Source organism: Herpailurus yagouaroundi, unplaced genomic scaffold, assembly GCF_014898765.1.
Source record: "Herpailurus yagouaroundi ecotype Mexico unplaced genomic scaffold, PumYag 202, whole genome shotgun sequence".
Classification (NCBI taxonomy): Eukaryota; Metazoa; Chordata; class Mammalia; order Carnivora; family Felidae; genus Herpailurus; species Herpailurus yagouaroundi.
The window spans coordinates 7,260,683-7,276,981 of record NW_024412433.1 but is presented as its reverse complement, the minus strand read 5'-3'; the positions used below and the strand labels follow the sequence as shown (position 1 = coordinate 7,276,981).

At 38.9% G+C, this 16,299-nt stretch overlaps 1 protein-coding gene across 8 annotated transcripts in view; it reads left to right on the top strand.

Moving 5' to 3' along the window:
- The window catches only part of GIGYF2 (GRB10 interacting GYF protein 2), a 153,539-nt gene that overhangs the window by 85,512 nt on the left and 51,728 nt on the right, over positions 1 to 16,299 (top strand). For 4 of the 8 annotated variants that reach the window (XM_040450660.1, XM_040450662.1, XM_040450661.1 and 1 more), the window contains 4 exons: positions 10,685 to 10,864; positions 14,483 to 14,700; positions 14,793 to 14,955; positions 15,041 to 15,229. In XM_040450660.1, the coding sequence (XP_040306594.1) occupies positions 10,685 to 10,864; positions 14,483 to 14,700; positions 14,793 to 14,955; positions 15,041 to 15,229 (750 nt within the window). Of the gene's footprint in view, positions 1 to 44; positions 198 to 10,684; positions 10,865 to 12,172; positions 12,364 to 14,482; positions 14,701 to 14,792; positions 14,956 to 15,040; positions 15,230 to 16,299 lie in introns of those variants that run through there. The other 4 variants (XM_040450668.1, XM_040450663.1, XM_040450667.1 and 1 more) reach the window with 4 other exon arrangements.

The following is a 16,299-nucleotide window of genomic DNA, read 5'->3' as shown; positions in this document are numbered from 1 at the left end:
TAGTTTCAGCTGAAGCTGATGTGATTGGTCACTTAGTCTGCAGGGGGGCCAATTAGCTCTGATCATGTGGAAAAGAATGCTGGTTTGTTAGGAGGTCTTTCTTTACCCAACACAAACCTTAACAATTCTGGAGAAAGCCTCCAGAACTGACTTGGAGAAGGGGTGCATTTTTTCCCTCTAATCAGGACCGGTCTTTAGTAAGTTTGCATAATCTTACTTAAGAGTTTATTTGAAAGTTCAAAGGGATAAAATTCCCTGCAAGGTTTCCTTTCAGCCGTCTTTCCTTATATAGCATGTTGAAGTGTGAGATACTTCCTTTACTATTCTTTTTTTTTCCCTCCATTTCTTTGGGGAAGATTTCCTTGGATAAGGAATTTTAGGCATGAATTAATGGATTGATCTTATTAGTTTTCTTTGCATATTCCATCTCACTAGAATGGCTACCACTAATTCTAGAACTGGGTAATATAGGTAATTTAGTTACCTGAATTTGGGGTGGGGGGTGGAGGGGCAAGGAGGCAGGCCTTCCCCCCCCCCCCTCATTTTTTTAAGGCTGTGTGTAGAGATCTTGAATAAGAATAAACTTAATTGTTTGGTACCTGGCACTTATCTTTAAAAAACACACCTATGAGAAGGAGCTGAAGAATTTTCTTAAGGCACGTTTTAGTAATGTTTAGGGGATGATTTCCTGAGAAGCATATAGTAATGTTCGGTAAAATGTAGCATTCAGGGTACAGAAAATTTAACTTAATTGTCTAAATAGTGTTTAGGTAGAAAATGTCTGTGATCTAATTTGTAGCAACCTTGAAAGAGCTGTAGGGTGGCTTTGTGTAATGCCTTTACTGAGCAGTACTTTTCTCCACCTCTGTTAGCTGCTGATTTGAAAACTTTGATCAAATGTCACATGTAAGAGGATCTGAGAAACAAAGGCTGTGATTGTTCAAAGTAAAATCATGGAAGGCCTGCTGGGAAAATTATTAATGTAGACCAATATAATGCTACTTAGAAGGTGAAATCCGCCTTTGTAGATTCCTTCCCCTCCCCCCACAATTAAAAAAAGTATTAATTCCTTCTTTGTTTTAGTAATGCCAAACATCTCAATACAAGTTCAGACACAGCATTGGAAACTTTGACCTTTAGAACTAGAGAAGGTAAAAACATAAAGTAGGGGCTTGTGATGTGATGCTTGCTCCCTGCACACACTGGTAGGAATTATTTTTTTATATCTATTGACAGTTGACTGATTGGGGGAGAAAAAGCCAGAGCAAATATAATGTAACAATGCCTTTCAGAAAGTACTGGAGTGTATCTGCCATATGTCTTGCCTCCACATTATAGTAAACATTATGGTGAAGGATTTTAACCAAACTTAGAAGCCTCTTTCCATAATATACTGTTTCAGAATATATTAAGGCAAAAATGATTTGGCAAAGTACCTCAAGTGAAAAAGTATTCTGCTTTCTGAATTTCTACAATTTGAAAGTCTTGCTGTGGTCTGTAGACCATGATTGCTAATTGTATGGATATTGTAGACCAGCTTTGGAGTGTCCACTCAGAAGCACAGTACTCCCATTAGAATGTCCTGAGCAGTTCAATTCATTTGTGCTGAGGTTGCCAGGTCAACTGAGATGAAACTGATACTGCATAGATGGTATGTCAACTTTACCCCAAAATACACAGGCCTTCCATCTAAACAGAATTACTGATTTCAGTTGAGATGGCTCTGAAACATCTCTTCTATGAATAAACGTAAATGCTAGACATCTATTCATTGATTTATTTTTTAATGAAAAATTATAATGATTAAGCAAGGTGCCAAGAACAGATACATTATTCTTTTTTTTTTTTTTTTTAATGTTTATTTTTGAGACACAGAGCACAAGCAGGGAGGGGCAGAGAGAGAGGGAGACACACAGAATCTGATGCAGGCTCCAGGGTCTCAGCTGTCAGCACAGAGCCCGATGTGGGGCTTGAAACCGTGAGCCATAAGATCATGACCCGAGCTGAAGTTGGATGCTTACCCGACTGAGCCATCTGAACGCCCCTGTTATTCTTTATTAAATTCAGTTCTCTGTCCCTAAAGGTGTTTGATTTTCTTTCTGACTAAAGTAATCCAGTATGCAGTCCATAATTGTACCAACTTGTACTTGGGAATAACAAAAGCTTTAGTCGAAATGTAGTGTCCTGCCTATGTGTGTACATGGATAATCTCTGAACTTTAAAATGTTAGCCCTAGTCTCTTAGGTTCTTTTGTACATAGTATACTTTCTTCAGAAGGTGCCTCATCCCTTTCCAGTTGTACATTCAAGCCCATCTACTGATTGTCGTCTTCCCCAGAGATTTGAGGCAGTGTCTGGGTGTATACCAGCAGACAACTGAGCATGAAGGATGTAGGGACATGGGGCATATTCAAATCACAAGAGGTACTTTTTCAAAGAGATTTTGATATGCTCCAGCCCCTCTAGTCTCTCTTCTAGCCAGGCACTGCTGTGTTTTAAGGACCAGTGTTAATGAGTGGAGCAGATTGTTATCCCTTAGGGGTTAGGATGGGAGAAAGTTAGAAATCTCTGGATAGGAGATTTAAACTTCTCCATCCAGCCATCTTGAGTTTGTTTACAATTAATAGTGGGGGGAAAAAGTAAATATCAACACTTGGATGGAATTTCCTTTCACTATTTTCTCTGGTATCAGAAAATATTTTTAGTGTTGATCAGAGAATATATATCTGAATAGAGGAGTACAAAGTTTCTTACTAGAAAAATTTGCACATAAACAAGCTTCAAAGTCTGTCCCATAATTCCATTTTTGCTTTTGGAGTTTGGGCACTTGTAAGTTCCAAGTCTCACAGCTGTAGATTTTATTGGCCGAGTGCCTCTTTGCTCCATCTGAAGTTTTCCATAAACACCATTTTTGGCTGTGAGTCAAACATGCACACAGGTGCCCTTTTACTGCTCCTTCTCCTTAGGAAGTCTACTCAATTAGACCAGACTAAAACCAATATTACATTTTAATTTAATTTTATTCTTAGAAGAGTCCTATCTAGACTTAATACATTAAGTCAGAAACAACCAAGTATTAACTGCCATTGAGAAAATGTTTATATATGTCGTACATTTGCATTTTAGCACCTTTTATGCGTCTCCAGTTACTGTTGATATAAGAACATAACAACATAACATGTATTACAAAGGTAGTATAGTTTGGTCGTGAAATATTATAAAGGTAGTATAGTTTGGTCGTGAAACAGTCATGTTTGCTACATTGACTAGAAGAAAATACATTTTAAATTTGTGTTTCTTTATCTTTTGGAGGTCATAGATACCTTTAAGACTCTTACAAAAACCTAGACCCTGGGGCGCCTGGGTGGCTCAGTCGGTTAAGCGTCCGACTTTGGCTCAGGTCATGATCTCAGGGTTTGTGAGTTCGAGCCCCGCGTCGGGCTCTGTGCTGACAGCTCAGAGCCTGGAGCCTGTTTCAGATTCTGTGTCTCCCTCTCTCTCTCTGACCCTCCCCCATTCATGCTCTCTCTCTGTCTCAAAAGTAAATAAACGTTTAAAAAAAAAAAAAAACAAAAAAAAAACCTAGACCCTTTTCCTTCTAATTCAGGGATTCATAGCTGCCACGTTCATGTATTAACTATAGGTTAGGAATATTTGAGTCAGGCATTAAATTTATAAATTATTCAATTACATTTACTTCTAAGTCTTGTTTATAAGTTAATCTGTTAAGATTTTAAGATGAAGTCAAAATATGTGGTTACTCAGCTTTATTGTGATGCTGATGTTAATGGAAAGAGGAAGTCTTTGGTTTGAAATGCTAGGGAGGGTCTTGTGGGTGTCCTCACTGGCCACTGTGGGATTCTGGAATTTGTGGACACGGAAAGAACTTTAGATATCATCCTTTAAATTGCCCAGGGATGACTTTTAATATTTAGCTTTTATTTTAAATTATATCAGTAATATACAAATGTATGTGTTTTTTAAAACAAACTATAGAGATGACATTCCCTTTAATACTTTCACTCCCCACCCAAATCTACACAGGTACAAATCTGTAATCATTTAGGTTGTAAAGGATTAATTATTTTAATGTTTTAGAGCAGTTCTTGCATGCAGTGTAATTATTAGTTGTATTAGTAGTAATTGGAATAGTGTGTGCATTATATATACAATTTATTTTTAGATTTTATTTTATTTTTCTTTAAATTTTTTTCTTTAACATTTATTTATTATTGAGGGACAGAGAGACATAGAGCATGAGCAGGGGAGGGAGGGGCAAGAGAGAGGGAGACACAGAATCTGAAGTAGGCTCCAGGCTCTGAGATGTCAGCACAGAGCCCGATGGGGGGCTTGAACTCACAAACTCACAGATCATGACCTGAGCTGAAGTCTGTCGTTTAACCAACTGAGCCACCCAGGCGCCCCTAGATTTTAAGTAAACTCCATACCCAACATTGGGGTTGAGCTCACAACCTCCTCCATCAAGGGGGCCAGCCAGGTGCTCTGGAAATGTGCGTTTATTGGATGGTGCTTGAAGTCCTTTTTTTTTCTCTTCAAAATAATTTTTAGAGTAAAATATTTATATTGAAGAAACTGGTCGTAACATTTTTTCAAGGGTATACATTTTGACATCATTTCTGCCAGAAGATTAACACATTTAGTTCCATCTTCCCTTTTTAGAGATGTTGGTAGTCTTTGTCTCCAAGCTGTACCATGCATGGTATGTCTGTTGCCCTTTTAGAGTTTGTTAGACTTTGATCCCAGAGCTTCCACTTTCTGTGTTAGTTTTTCTGGAATTTTTTGCTCCTTCCAATGGGTTAAGTTTGTGAGTAAACCCAGGATTAAACCTATGACTTACTCACATAAGTGAGTAAACCTATGTTTTCTTTCTTTTCTTTTCTTTTCTTTTTTTTTTTTTTTTCTTTTTTAAAATTTACATCCAAATTAGTTAGCATATAGTGCAACAGTGATTTCCGGAGTAGATTCCTTAGTGCTCCTGACCCATTTAGCCCATCCCCCCTCCCACAATCCCTCCAGTAACCCTCAGTTTGTTCTCCATATTTATGAGTCTCTTCTGTTTTGTCCCCCTTCCAATTTTTATATTATTTTTGCTTCCCTTCCCTCATGTTCATCTGTTTTGTCTCTTAAAGTCCTCAGATGAGTGAAGTCATATGATTTTTGTCTTTCTCTGACTGACTTATTTCACTTAGCATAATACTCTCCAGTTCCGTCCACATAGTTGCAAATGGCAAGATTTCATTCTTTTTGATTGCCGAGTAATACTCCATCGTTTATTTATACCACACCTTCTTTATCCATTCATCCATCGATGGACATTTGGGCTCTTTCCATACTTTGGCTATTGTTGATAGTGCTGCTATAAACATGGGGGTGCATGTGTCCCTTTGAAACAGCACACCTATATCCCTTGGATAAATGCCTAGTAGTGCAATTGCTGGGTCGTAGGGTAGTTCTATTTTTAGTTTTTTGAGGAAGCTCCATCCTGTTTTCCAGGGTGGCTGCACCAGCTTGCATTCCCAACCTATGTTTTATTTCTAATTTGGGCACCACTCAGCTATGTGACCTTGGGAAACCCCCTACAGGTATCTCGTTCCACATAAGAACAATAGAGATGATGATGTTTAACTTAACTCTTGTTATTACAAGGATTAGATGCAGTTTTTCAACTATAATAATCAGGACATGTGTGTCCCTGGGCTATGGACCTGGCGAGTAGGTGCTGTGTCTAAGTCTCTTCTTTATTTTTGATACTACATCTTTAATTGTATTTGTCCATACAGGAGGCAGTCACGTTAATGTTTGCTAGAGGTTTGAGTAAGACAAACAGGTAAAAAATGGTAAAGTAGTGCTATTTCTCTGGAAAAATATTTGGTACTACTAAAGTTGAATATACCTTATTTCACTAATTGGTATATACCAACAGAAATGCAAACATATGTTCCCCAAACTTCATATTCAAGAATGTTCATAGCAGCACAGTTCATAATAGCAAAAAACTAGAAACAACCTAAATCAGCAGCAGAATAATATATATTGCGGTCTGTCCTTACAGTGAGATCATATGCAGCAGTGCAAAAGAACAAGCAACTGTTCTTTGTATTAATGTGGATGAATCTTCCATGTATAGCCATTTGTATGAAAAAGTTGAAAATCGGCAAAACTAGCCTTTAGAGAGAAGAATCGGAAATAGTGCTTACCTTGGGAAGGGTTGACTGGTGGGACATAAAGACTTTTGAGAGCTCCTGATATTTTCTTTTTTTAAACCTTAGTTATGTGGGGTGTCTGGGTGGCTCAGTTGGTTAAGGATGTGACTTCGGCTCAGGCCGTGATCTCGCGGTTGCTGAGTTTGAGCCCCGCATTGGGCTGAGTGACTACTGTCAGCACAGGGCCAGCTTCAGATTCTCTGTCTCCCTCCCTCTCTGCCCCTCCTGCACACTCGCGCGCACACTCTCTCTCTTTTTCAAAAATAAAAAAATAAAATCTTTTATGTGGATATATTTGCTTTATGGAAACTCTTGAATTGTACATTGGTGATTTATGGACTTTTTGGCAAGAATGTTATATACTTCAGTAATAAGTTTTCACAAAGGGATGGGGAGGGGAGGAGTGAAGTCCACTTAAAAGTTCTTGAATTTGTTTCACCCTTCTCTTGTGACGATGACAACTCCCGAAGGCAGAGCTCCACCTACCTTGCACTTGCATGTGGGGTATGTGACATGTCAAAATTACATTATTCTGGCTTTCCTTGGTTCACTGCAGTTACTAATTATGTAGTATTTGACGTCAAAAAGTATATTGCAGTTTTTACGAATTGTTTTCTGGAAACAAACACCCAGTAACAAAATTTGAACCCCATTGTTACAGAATTTTTAACCTAGAATGGGCCAGTGTGGCTGTAAATTCAGGCAGCTTTACATAACACACACACACACACACACACACACACACACACACACCCCTCCCTCTATCAAATTGGGAATGGTCTCCCCTCCCCCTCCCCTCCCCCCCCTCCCCCTCCCCCTCCCCCCTCCCTCTCCCTCTCCCTCTCCTTTTCCTTTTCCTCTCCTTCTCCCTCTCCCTCTCCCTTCCCTTCCCTTCCCTCTTCCTTCCCTTCCCTTGCTTCCTGTCTGTATATAGATCAGAATTGGGGCCAAAATGTAAAGTCAAGTGTAGGGACTACAAGATCTTTATTCTTTCTTCAGGACTGTGCTTTTCTGTATCTTCAGAATATCTCTCTCAAATCCTCTTTTGGAACAAGGAGTAACATAGTTATTCAAACTTTATGAGGTTGAAAATTATGACATAATTTTCAGTAAGTAGAAAAGCCAGATTTTTTTCTTCCTGTATTTTCCCTATTTTTACCCTGTCCATTTTTTTTTTTCAACATTTATTTATTTTTGGGACAGAGAGAGACAGAGCATGAACGGGGGAGGGGCAGAGAGAGAGGGAGACACAGAATCGGAAACAGGCTCCAGCATCCGAGCCATCAGCCCAGAGCCCGACGCGGGGCTCGAACTCACGGACCGCGAGATCGTGACCTGGCTGAAGTCGGACGCTTAACCGACTGCGCCACCCAGGCGCCCCACCCTGTCCATTTTTTAAAAGATTATATTTTATTTAAAAATTTTTATAATTATTTTTTCTTTTACTTTAGAGAGAGAGAGAGAGAGCAGGGGAGAGGGGCAGAGGGAGAGAGAGAAACCCAAGCAGGCTTCAGGCTCAGTGAGGAGGCTTTTGTGGGGCTGATTCCCATGACCCTGGGATCATGACAAGCCAAAATCCGGAGTTGGATGCTCAACTGACTGAGCCACCCAGGCACCTCTTAAGATTTTATTTTTGAGTAATCCCTGCATCCAACGTGGGGCTCAAACTTAGAACCCCGAGATCAAGAGTCACACACTCTACCAACTGAGCCAGAAAGGTGCCCTGTCCTGTCCTGTTTTTTATATTTTTCTTATTCCTAGGTACTAATATGAAAAATATATATAGGACTTCACAGTTACAAAGGTGAAGAAGCTGTTAATTTAGAATAAAAATGCAAATAATTAACATTAAGGGACGTAAGATTAGCAAACAATATGAAAAATGATATGAAAAATTCATCTTTGAGCCACATTAGTATACCATTTTTTATAACTGTTAAAGTAGTAAAGGTTTTAAAAGGATAGCTGCACTTAGTGTCCATAATGTAAAATGGTGTGGTGATTTGACCCTTTTTTTTGAGGGGGATAAAGTCGTGTCAGTGGATGAAGTCTGTCATTTCACTAGTAATTTCACTCTTTTGAGGGTTTTTTTCAGAAGACCTAGTTCAGAAAAGCAGATATATAGTTCACAAAAAATTGATGATAAAGTAAATGTCAAGTGTAGTAGATTATGCAGTAGCAGCAAGGTATACCTAGTGTATATATATATACCCACTTGTATTGTTAGGACAATGTAGAATCACAGAGAAATATTTGCTATACATTAAGAGTAGATTATAAAATAGTGGGTGTACTGATTACAGCTATATAAAAATGCAAAGTTATGTAAAAGCTAACTATGGATAGAGTTCTGTTTCTCAGATTGAGGGATTACTAGTATTTTTATTTTTAATTTTCTTTTTTTGCAGTGTATCCTCTGTTAGAAAGAATTAGTGACCAGTTTTTGATGAGTTAAACATTTTACTATTCATGCTCTTTGCTTACTTTGGTACATTCATTACTTTTTCAAAGGCTTAGTGTAAAAGTAGGTGAAACATAGTGTTTGTGTGGCTCATCCATCATGTGATTACTGCTCTATTCCCAAATTATTGCATGGTACCTGGCACATATTGCTTGTGACTGACTGTTTACGTGGGTTGAAGATACATTTCCCATCATGTATCTATATGTGTCTCTTATCTATCTCTTTTTATGTGTTAGGGATTTCTTTGGGTTTCTTTTTTTGAGTGTAGCTACATTTTTCATCAAGTTATGTCAGCAGATGTGGTACTCTGTAAAATGGGTTGCCCCTCTTCTGAGCAAGAGAACCTGGAAGGCCTTCTAACCCAAGGGCAGACATGGGATATCTGTACATGAATTCATAAAACTTGGCACTTAATGTGTAAGAAATATTTGTTGAATGTGTCAGAAGATCAATATTTGAATCCTGTCCATGCTGTTCAAATAGTGGTGTGTAAAAACACTTAAAAATGAGTGTTTTTATTATCTGTGGCTGTGTAACAAAATTACCTCAAGACTTAGTGGCGGCAAACATTTATTATCTTAGTTTCTGTGGTTCAGGAAGGAGCAGCATAGCTGGATGGCTTTGACCGGAGTCTTCATGAGGCTGTAAGGCTGCTATCAAGGTGTTAGCTGGGGCTGCAGTCATCTGAAGGCTTGACTGGGGTTGGATCCATTTTCGAGCGCACTCATGTGGCTGTTGGCAAGCCTCAGTTCTTTGCCGTGTGAGCATGGCAGCTGGATTGCCTCAGAGAGAGCATCCCAGGGGGAATTCACAGTTGCTTGTGACTTAATATTTGTTGGCAATGACATCTTATCACTTTGTGCTGTATTCTCTTTGTTGGGAGCAAGTCAGTAAGTGAAGCCCACGCTTTGGGTGAGAGGATTACACAAAAGCCAGAAGGCAGGGCTTGTTGGGGGCTGTCTTAGAGGCTGCCTGCGTAAGAAAGCAGATAGTATTCTGCCCAGCAAATTCTTGCACCCCCCCCTCCCCCCGTTTCCAGGTATTTTATCCTTCAAGAGAATAATAAGCTAGTAACAACCTAATAGCTGTTTGGGCAGACAGGATATTGAATCTCACTACATATGAAATGGCATATAAGAGAATGACAAAACATTAGAGTTCCCTCATTTTCAGATGGAACTGTACAACATTCTTTCACTTTCACTGTGGTTTAGTGAAAAGAATTGAGGCTGTCACTGAAGTATATGTAACTTTAATTGTTACAAATGGAAGATATCAGTGTATGTTCTGGATTTTCAACTAATGTAATGTAAGATTTTGTATCATCTGTTACGAATTGTGTTAGAACATGTAGGGTGGTGACTAAAGAATTTGCACAGTTTGGATTTGTCTTGTCCTTTGAAAATACCAGTTTTGTTTGCTTGGTGTATACCAGTCTCTCTTTCATCATTAATAGACTCTTAATTTGCATTAGGTTACACATAGCTTAGCTTTGAATTCTTTTCAAAAGCAATTTGTCTGTCTATAATGTAATAGGTGTTAGAGTGAATGAAAAATTTTAGTTCACACTCTCTACCTTTGAGTTTACAGTGTGTTTTAGGATAAAAGACCAGTTGAATTTCACAGATACCCTGTTTAGGCAGAATATCCTGTTTAGCCAGTAGAAGTTAAATTAAATTAAGATATGTCATATAATTGAAAATCTTATATGACTTAAAAAAAAGTAGTACGTGCTGGGTGAGGTAGGTTGATTCACTTTTCATTGCATACCCTTTTTTTTTTTAATGCATGTATTATCTGAAAAATAATTGCCCAGTCTGTGAACATTAAACTTTAAGAAATGTATCTAGTAATCTATGCATATACCTGCAATTATTTCATTTACACTGCCTGAATGTTGAAATTGACACATTCGCACAAAAGCTTGATTTGGGCAGTCCAGTCTCTTTTCAGAATCCTCAGTGGCCAAGGCACATGGTTACTTATTTTCATTACAGGGAGACCAAATTTTGAGGAAGGTGGACCAACATCAGTGGGAAGAAAGCATGAATTCATACGATCAGAAAGTGAAAATTGGCGCATTTTTAGAGAGGAACAAAATGGAGAAGATGAAGATGGAGGTTGGCGACTAGCTGGATCAAGAAGGGATGGAGAGAGGTGGCGGCCGCACAGTCCTGGTAAGAGATCTGAGTGAGGGCACAGGGACCAAAATAAGTGAGTATTTAATAAGGAAATTTTTACAGATTAAGCAGGAAAGGTAAGCTGGTAAAGAGGCGCCAATTACTTTATGTCATTGTACTCAGGCTTATTACTACAAAACATTTTCTTTCTTTCTTTTCTTTAATTTTTTTAAGTTTATTTATTTTTAAGAGTGAGAGAGACAGAGCGGGAGCAGGGGAGGGTCAGAGAGAGAGGGAGACACAGAATCGGAAGCAGGCTCCAATCTCTGAGCTGTCAGCACAGAGCCCAACATGGGGCTCGAACTCATGAACATGAGATCATGACCTGAGCCGGAGTCGGACGCTTAACTGACTGGGCCACCCAGGTGCCCCGACAAAACATTTTCAACATGAAAGTTCCCCACATCTATTCATTTGATGAAAATCATCTTTATTTTTCTGGAGCAAATAGTGTTAATGGGAAGCACCTACCCTTAACTGCAAAAATGTAAGAGGGTTTCATTTGGTTTTGTCTAATGCTAAATCTATCTTTTTCAGCATTGCTTTAAAACTTACAAATGTATAATTATATGCTCACTAAGGAATATGTGCTCCTACTCAAATGGGTATTTTTCCTGCGTAATAAAGGATTTATTCTTTCAAATTGTTTTTGTCCTGAAAATGTGATTTAAGCTTATTCGAAGAATAAACTTTAAACCCAGGTCAAAAACGTAATCACAAGTTCATTCTTTTGTCCTTCTAACTTTAGAAAAAGGAGAGAGAAGAGTAGTGATTAGTGGTTTTGTAAGTTCTTCTGTTTGACTCTTAAGAATGCTTCAAACTGTTCTTCCCTGACATTAGATATGCTGGTAATTGAAGACACTGGTGCTTTGTGTCAAAGTTCATCCCCTACCAAAGTGCTGATTCCATGCCTCATGATAATCAGATGCCACTGTAGTTTGAATCGTGGGGTCATGCAGAACTGAAGCTTACAGAGTGTATATTTGCCTTCTGAATTTCGTGTGCGTAACATTATTTTAGCTGTCAACCATATGCCAAAGAAGCTTACTTTTCATAGAAGAAATCATAAGCAAACTGGTTGCATTTACATTTTAAAATCAAATTATTAGCAAAGTCACTAGTCTCGGTCTGAGTAAACATTATAACAAACATTCAGAGTGCTTTATGTACTTGTAGATAGGTAGAAACAGAATGAAGTTGATCTTTGGATAGAGTTTTGATGCTTTCATCACAACTCCTCGTGGCTGCCTCAGGGGTGAGTTTTCTGTCATTAGTAGGCATTGTTTACATCACAGTTAACTAGGCAGTTCTCACCAGTCTGTGTGCTGGGCAACCAAATGTTGTAGTTCTCTTCAAGGCATCGCAGCATTTTGTGCTGAGCTTGCCTGTAAGCAAAAGGATTTGTAGACTATGTTCCCAACAAGCATTCAGTGAAAGAATGGACAGGATCTGGACTGAGCGAGAAGAAAAATTCCAGCTGATCAAAAACAAACAAGGTGAATGTTTTGGAAGATCAACAATGTTTGTGAGCCCAAACATCTGATGTTGATTCTTAACAGAATCCCTTTAATAAAGGAGATGAAGTAAAATTTTAGTGTATATTCTACCACTGACCCTTTTCACCCCACACCCCAGCAACTTCGATTTTGGCTATATGTTGTCTTTTTCTTAAGCCTTTCTCCCTGATACGTGATTTTCATGTCCAATTTATTTGTCATTAAGTTAACAATTTCCCCAAATTTTATATTGGTATATTTTTGAAAGACAGTTTGGGGTATATAACGATACATGGGGCTGAAAAATCAGTGGAAATAGCATTTTTTAAAAAGGACACTATCTGCTTTTTCAACCAAGCATATTAAAAGCTAAGTCTGATTATATCAGTTGTATAAATTACTGTTAACATTTCTTAGATTATACTTTTTTTATGATTTGATTCAAAGTTTAAATATAATGGTTTTGACTGATTTTTTTATATTATAAAAATTGTAGCAGACGTATATGTTGGAAAGCCTTAAAAAGCAGTGATCAGTCTTAATAAGCTGTAGATGTGCCTTATCTGCGATGTTTGGTTTAAGTAGGGCTCAAAAGTGGATACGTATGGAGATGCAACTATTAAGGTAGGGACAGCTAAGCATCCACTCTGGGAAGTGAACTTAAGAAACTCAGTAAGAGGAAAACATGAGCCAGATGCCTAGAAGGATAGATTCCTATCATGGTGCATACTTAACAGACGGTTTAGAAATGATAGTAGTAGAGAGAGTTCTCAGGAATTCAGCACTGGGTCATGAATACTTCTTTTGAGTAATGATTCTAGGTTTGCATATAAGCAAACTGGATATAAAGCTCCTTAGTTTTCATAGAAGGCAATAGTTGTTGTAAGTAAAGGAGTGTGGGAATAATGTTTCTTATCTTTTTTGTGAGTGACTTACAAGTAGCTACATCTATTGGGCTGATGTTTGCCTTCTTATTTTCAGTTTGAATTTTAGACTGCTAGTTTTAGCAAATTGAGCCTCAGTAGTAAGAACATTTGACTTTGGCTCCTTTCTTTTCTGTATCTCCCACAGAGAAAGCATTCAAAAAGATAGAAAATTTTAATAGGTTAAACCTTGTCTCTCTTTTGAAGGCTTTCTTAGACTCAGGTTTGTCAGATATTAACAAGATTTCCCGTGTGTGTGTGTGTGTGTGTGTGTGTGTGTGTGTGTGTGTGTGTTTAATACGTTAACTGACATCTTTTATTCTTAGGAAGTCTTTTTCTGTTGGAAAGTAGATGTAATAAACAGTATGCTAGGGTGGATTTAGGAATGTCCCTGGGGGTATTATACAGAAATAAAAACTCCCTGGGGAGAGTTAAGAGTTGAGAATAAAGGAAAAGGAAAGTAAGCATGCTGTTGTGGAAAAAGCAGCATTGGATGCAGAATTCGATTCTAGTTCTGCTTTGCCGTTATGCAAGTTACTTCTGTCAGAATTTTTGTTTCTTAAACTATAAAATTAGGATAGTGGGCTATATAAAATCTTTGACATCTGTCAATGCTGTAATTCCATGACTTTTTCTTGGGAATCAGAATTCCAACTGGAATCTTGTCACTAGCAAGTTGGCATGATGAGTTTGATATTAGGAATTGACACAGGGGGGTGGTCGTATCCATAATAAAGAATGGTATTTTTATGAGAAGAAGGAAAAGGTGTAAGACCTGCCAAAGGGAAGGCAGGAACTTCAGTTACGGTCACATGGTGAGTGTAACAGATCTGGGCTAGGAGTGTGCCCTGTGAATGGCTAACTGAAGTTTCGGTCACATTAGCCAAAGCTTATCCAAAGTGTATACTTTGAGTAGAGTGTCCTTTAAAAGTAATTTGTTTCAAATTTATCTTTCAAAACTGTAGAGTATGTTGTGTGGCTCAGTACTTATTGAAGGTAACCACTATTGTCACTTAGTGGTATCATTTGTATGCTAAGCTCTTAACTTGATTTAATTTGCCTAATTTTCTCTTTAGTTGATTGATCCATTTGATTTCACAGTTAATCATAGTTTTCTCCTTTATTTTCTATTCATGATTTTCTTTTTCAAATACTGTCATGAAGGTTTTCTAAGGTCTGTATCCTCCTCATCCCAGATGGCCCTCGTTCTGCAGGCTGGCGTGAACACATGGAACGACGGCGAAGGTTTGAGTTTGATTTTCGAGATCGGGATGATGAACGGGGTTACCGAAGGGTGCGCTCTGGCAGTGGAAGCATGGACGATGACCGGGACAGCTTGCCCGAATGGTGCCTAGAGGATGCTGAAGAAGAGATGGGCACATTTGACTCCTCCGGAGCGTTCCTCTCTCTGAAGGTAGGAAATCTGTTTTAAATGTCATGACACACACCGACCTTCCACCAAAGCCAAATGTACTGTTGACCTTCGGCTTTATTTTCTTGACACAGAAAGTCCAGAAAGAGCCGATCCCAGAAGAGCAGGAGATGGACTTCCGGCCTGTAGAGGAAGGGGGGGAGTGCTCCGATTCTGAGAGCAGCCATAACGAAGAAGCCAAAGAACCTGATAAGACAAATAGGAAAGAGGGAGAGAAGACAGATAGAGTAGGAGTTGGTAAGGCTCATTTTTGTCTTGTACCTTCTTTTCATCAGATCAAAAGCTTCCTAAGGTGCTAATTTAAGATTACTTTATGTTACAGAAGCTAGTGAAGAAACATCCCAGACCTCATCATCATCTGCTAGACCAGGTACTCCTTCAGACCATCAGCCTCAGGAAGCACCACAGTTTGAGAGGAAGGAGGAACCCCAAACTGAGCAAACAGAAAAAGCTGAGGAGGAGAGTCAGACGGAAAATAGCCTGCCAACCAAAGTGCCCAGCAGAGGGGATGGTATGTATTTCTGAGAGTAGATAAGCTAAAACAGGATTCTGCCCAGGCCAGTGATCATTGATAAGATGGGTTTCCGTTTATGCCTCCTGGAGCTGCTTCTAGTGGTGAATTACTGAAACAGATTATTTCACTAGTAAACTTAGTCAAACTCTGCTTCCCATGTACATGTCCTTCCCAGAATTCACCGAAACAGAGAGGAAACGAAGGTGGAGCTCGGGAATCTCGCTTTCTACAAGGTTATGACATGGTCACCTTGGTTATCAGCGGAGCAGACAGGGTTTCAGATCCTCCACAGTAATTTGATTCTCACATCAGACAGCTACCTTCCCAGTGGCTGCAGGATGTATGTCCAGAAGGCACACTAAAATGCTGTTGCTTCAAAAGAGGCCAAAAAGAATATGGATGAAGCTGTGGAGGTCCTACCACCTTTGCTAGTGAATAAGCTTAAAACATATCTCCTTCTCCAGTATTACTGCTTTGATTTTACTTTGCCTCATATGCCTTAGTGGGTAGTATTAATGTTTACTTCCATGTTTCTTCTGGTACATACATAAAATTGACATTGTAATTCCTGATGTTGAAGGGTTAATGGATTGAGTCTCCATAAAAAGTCACAACTTTAACGTGGCCTGTGAGACCTTGCATAACCTGGCATCTGCCTGCCTCTGTACAGTTTGAGTGCCACTTCTGTCTCCTTCCTCTGTTCCCCAGCCTCAGAGCCTGTTAGGTCCTCAAGTGTGCCCTAGCACATGCTGTTCTCTGTGCCTGAAACTCTCTCCCATCCGAAGTTCCCAAGCCACATTAGGTATCTTCTCTAGTTTCTTAAACAATTGACACTATTCCTCACATAGCAATACAGTATTAGAAAGATCTGTTTATTATTTTTTTTACTCAGTAGACTGATATTTTGAGGGCTTAAGCCAAAGATTTCTCTTCAGAGTTAAATGTCCAGGACAAAGCTTAGTGAGTGAATTCAGCGAGTATTTGAATCTCTATTAGGCACTGGGTGACTTGTCCATTTTGAGACCTGTTTGATACGTAGTAGTCATTTTTCAGTTACGATGTGCCCC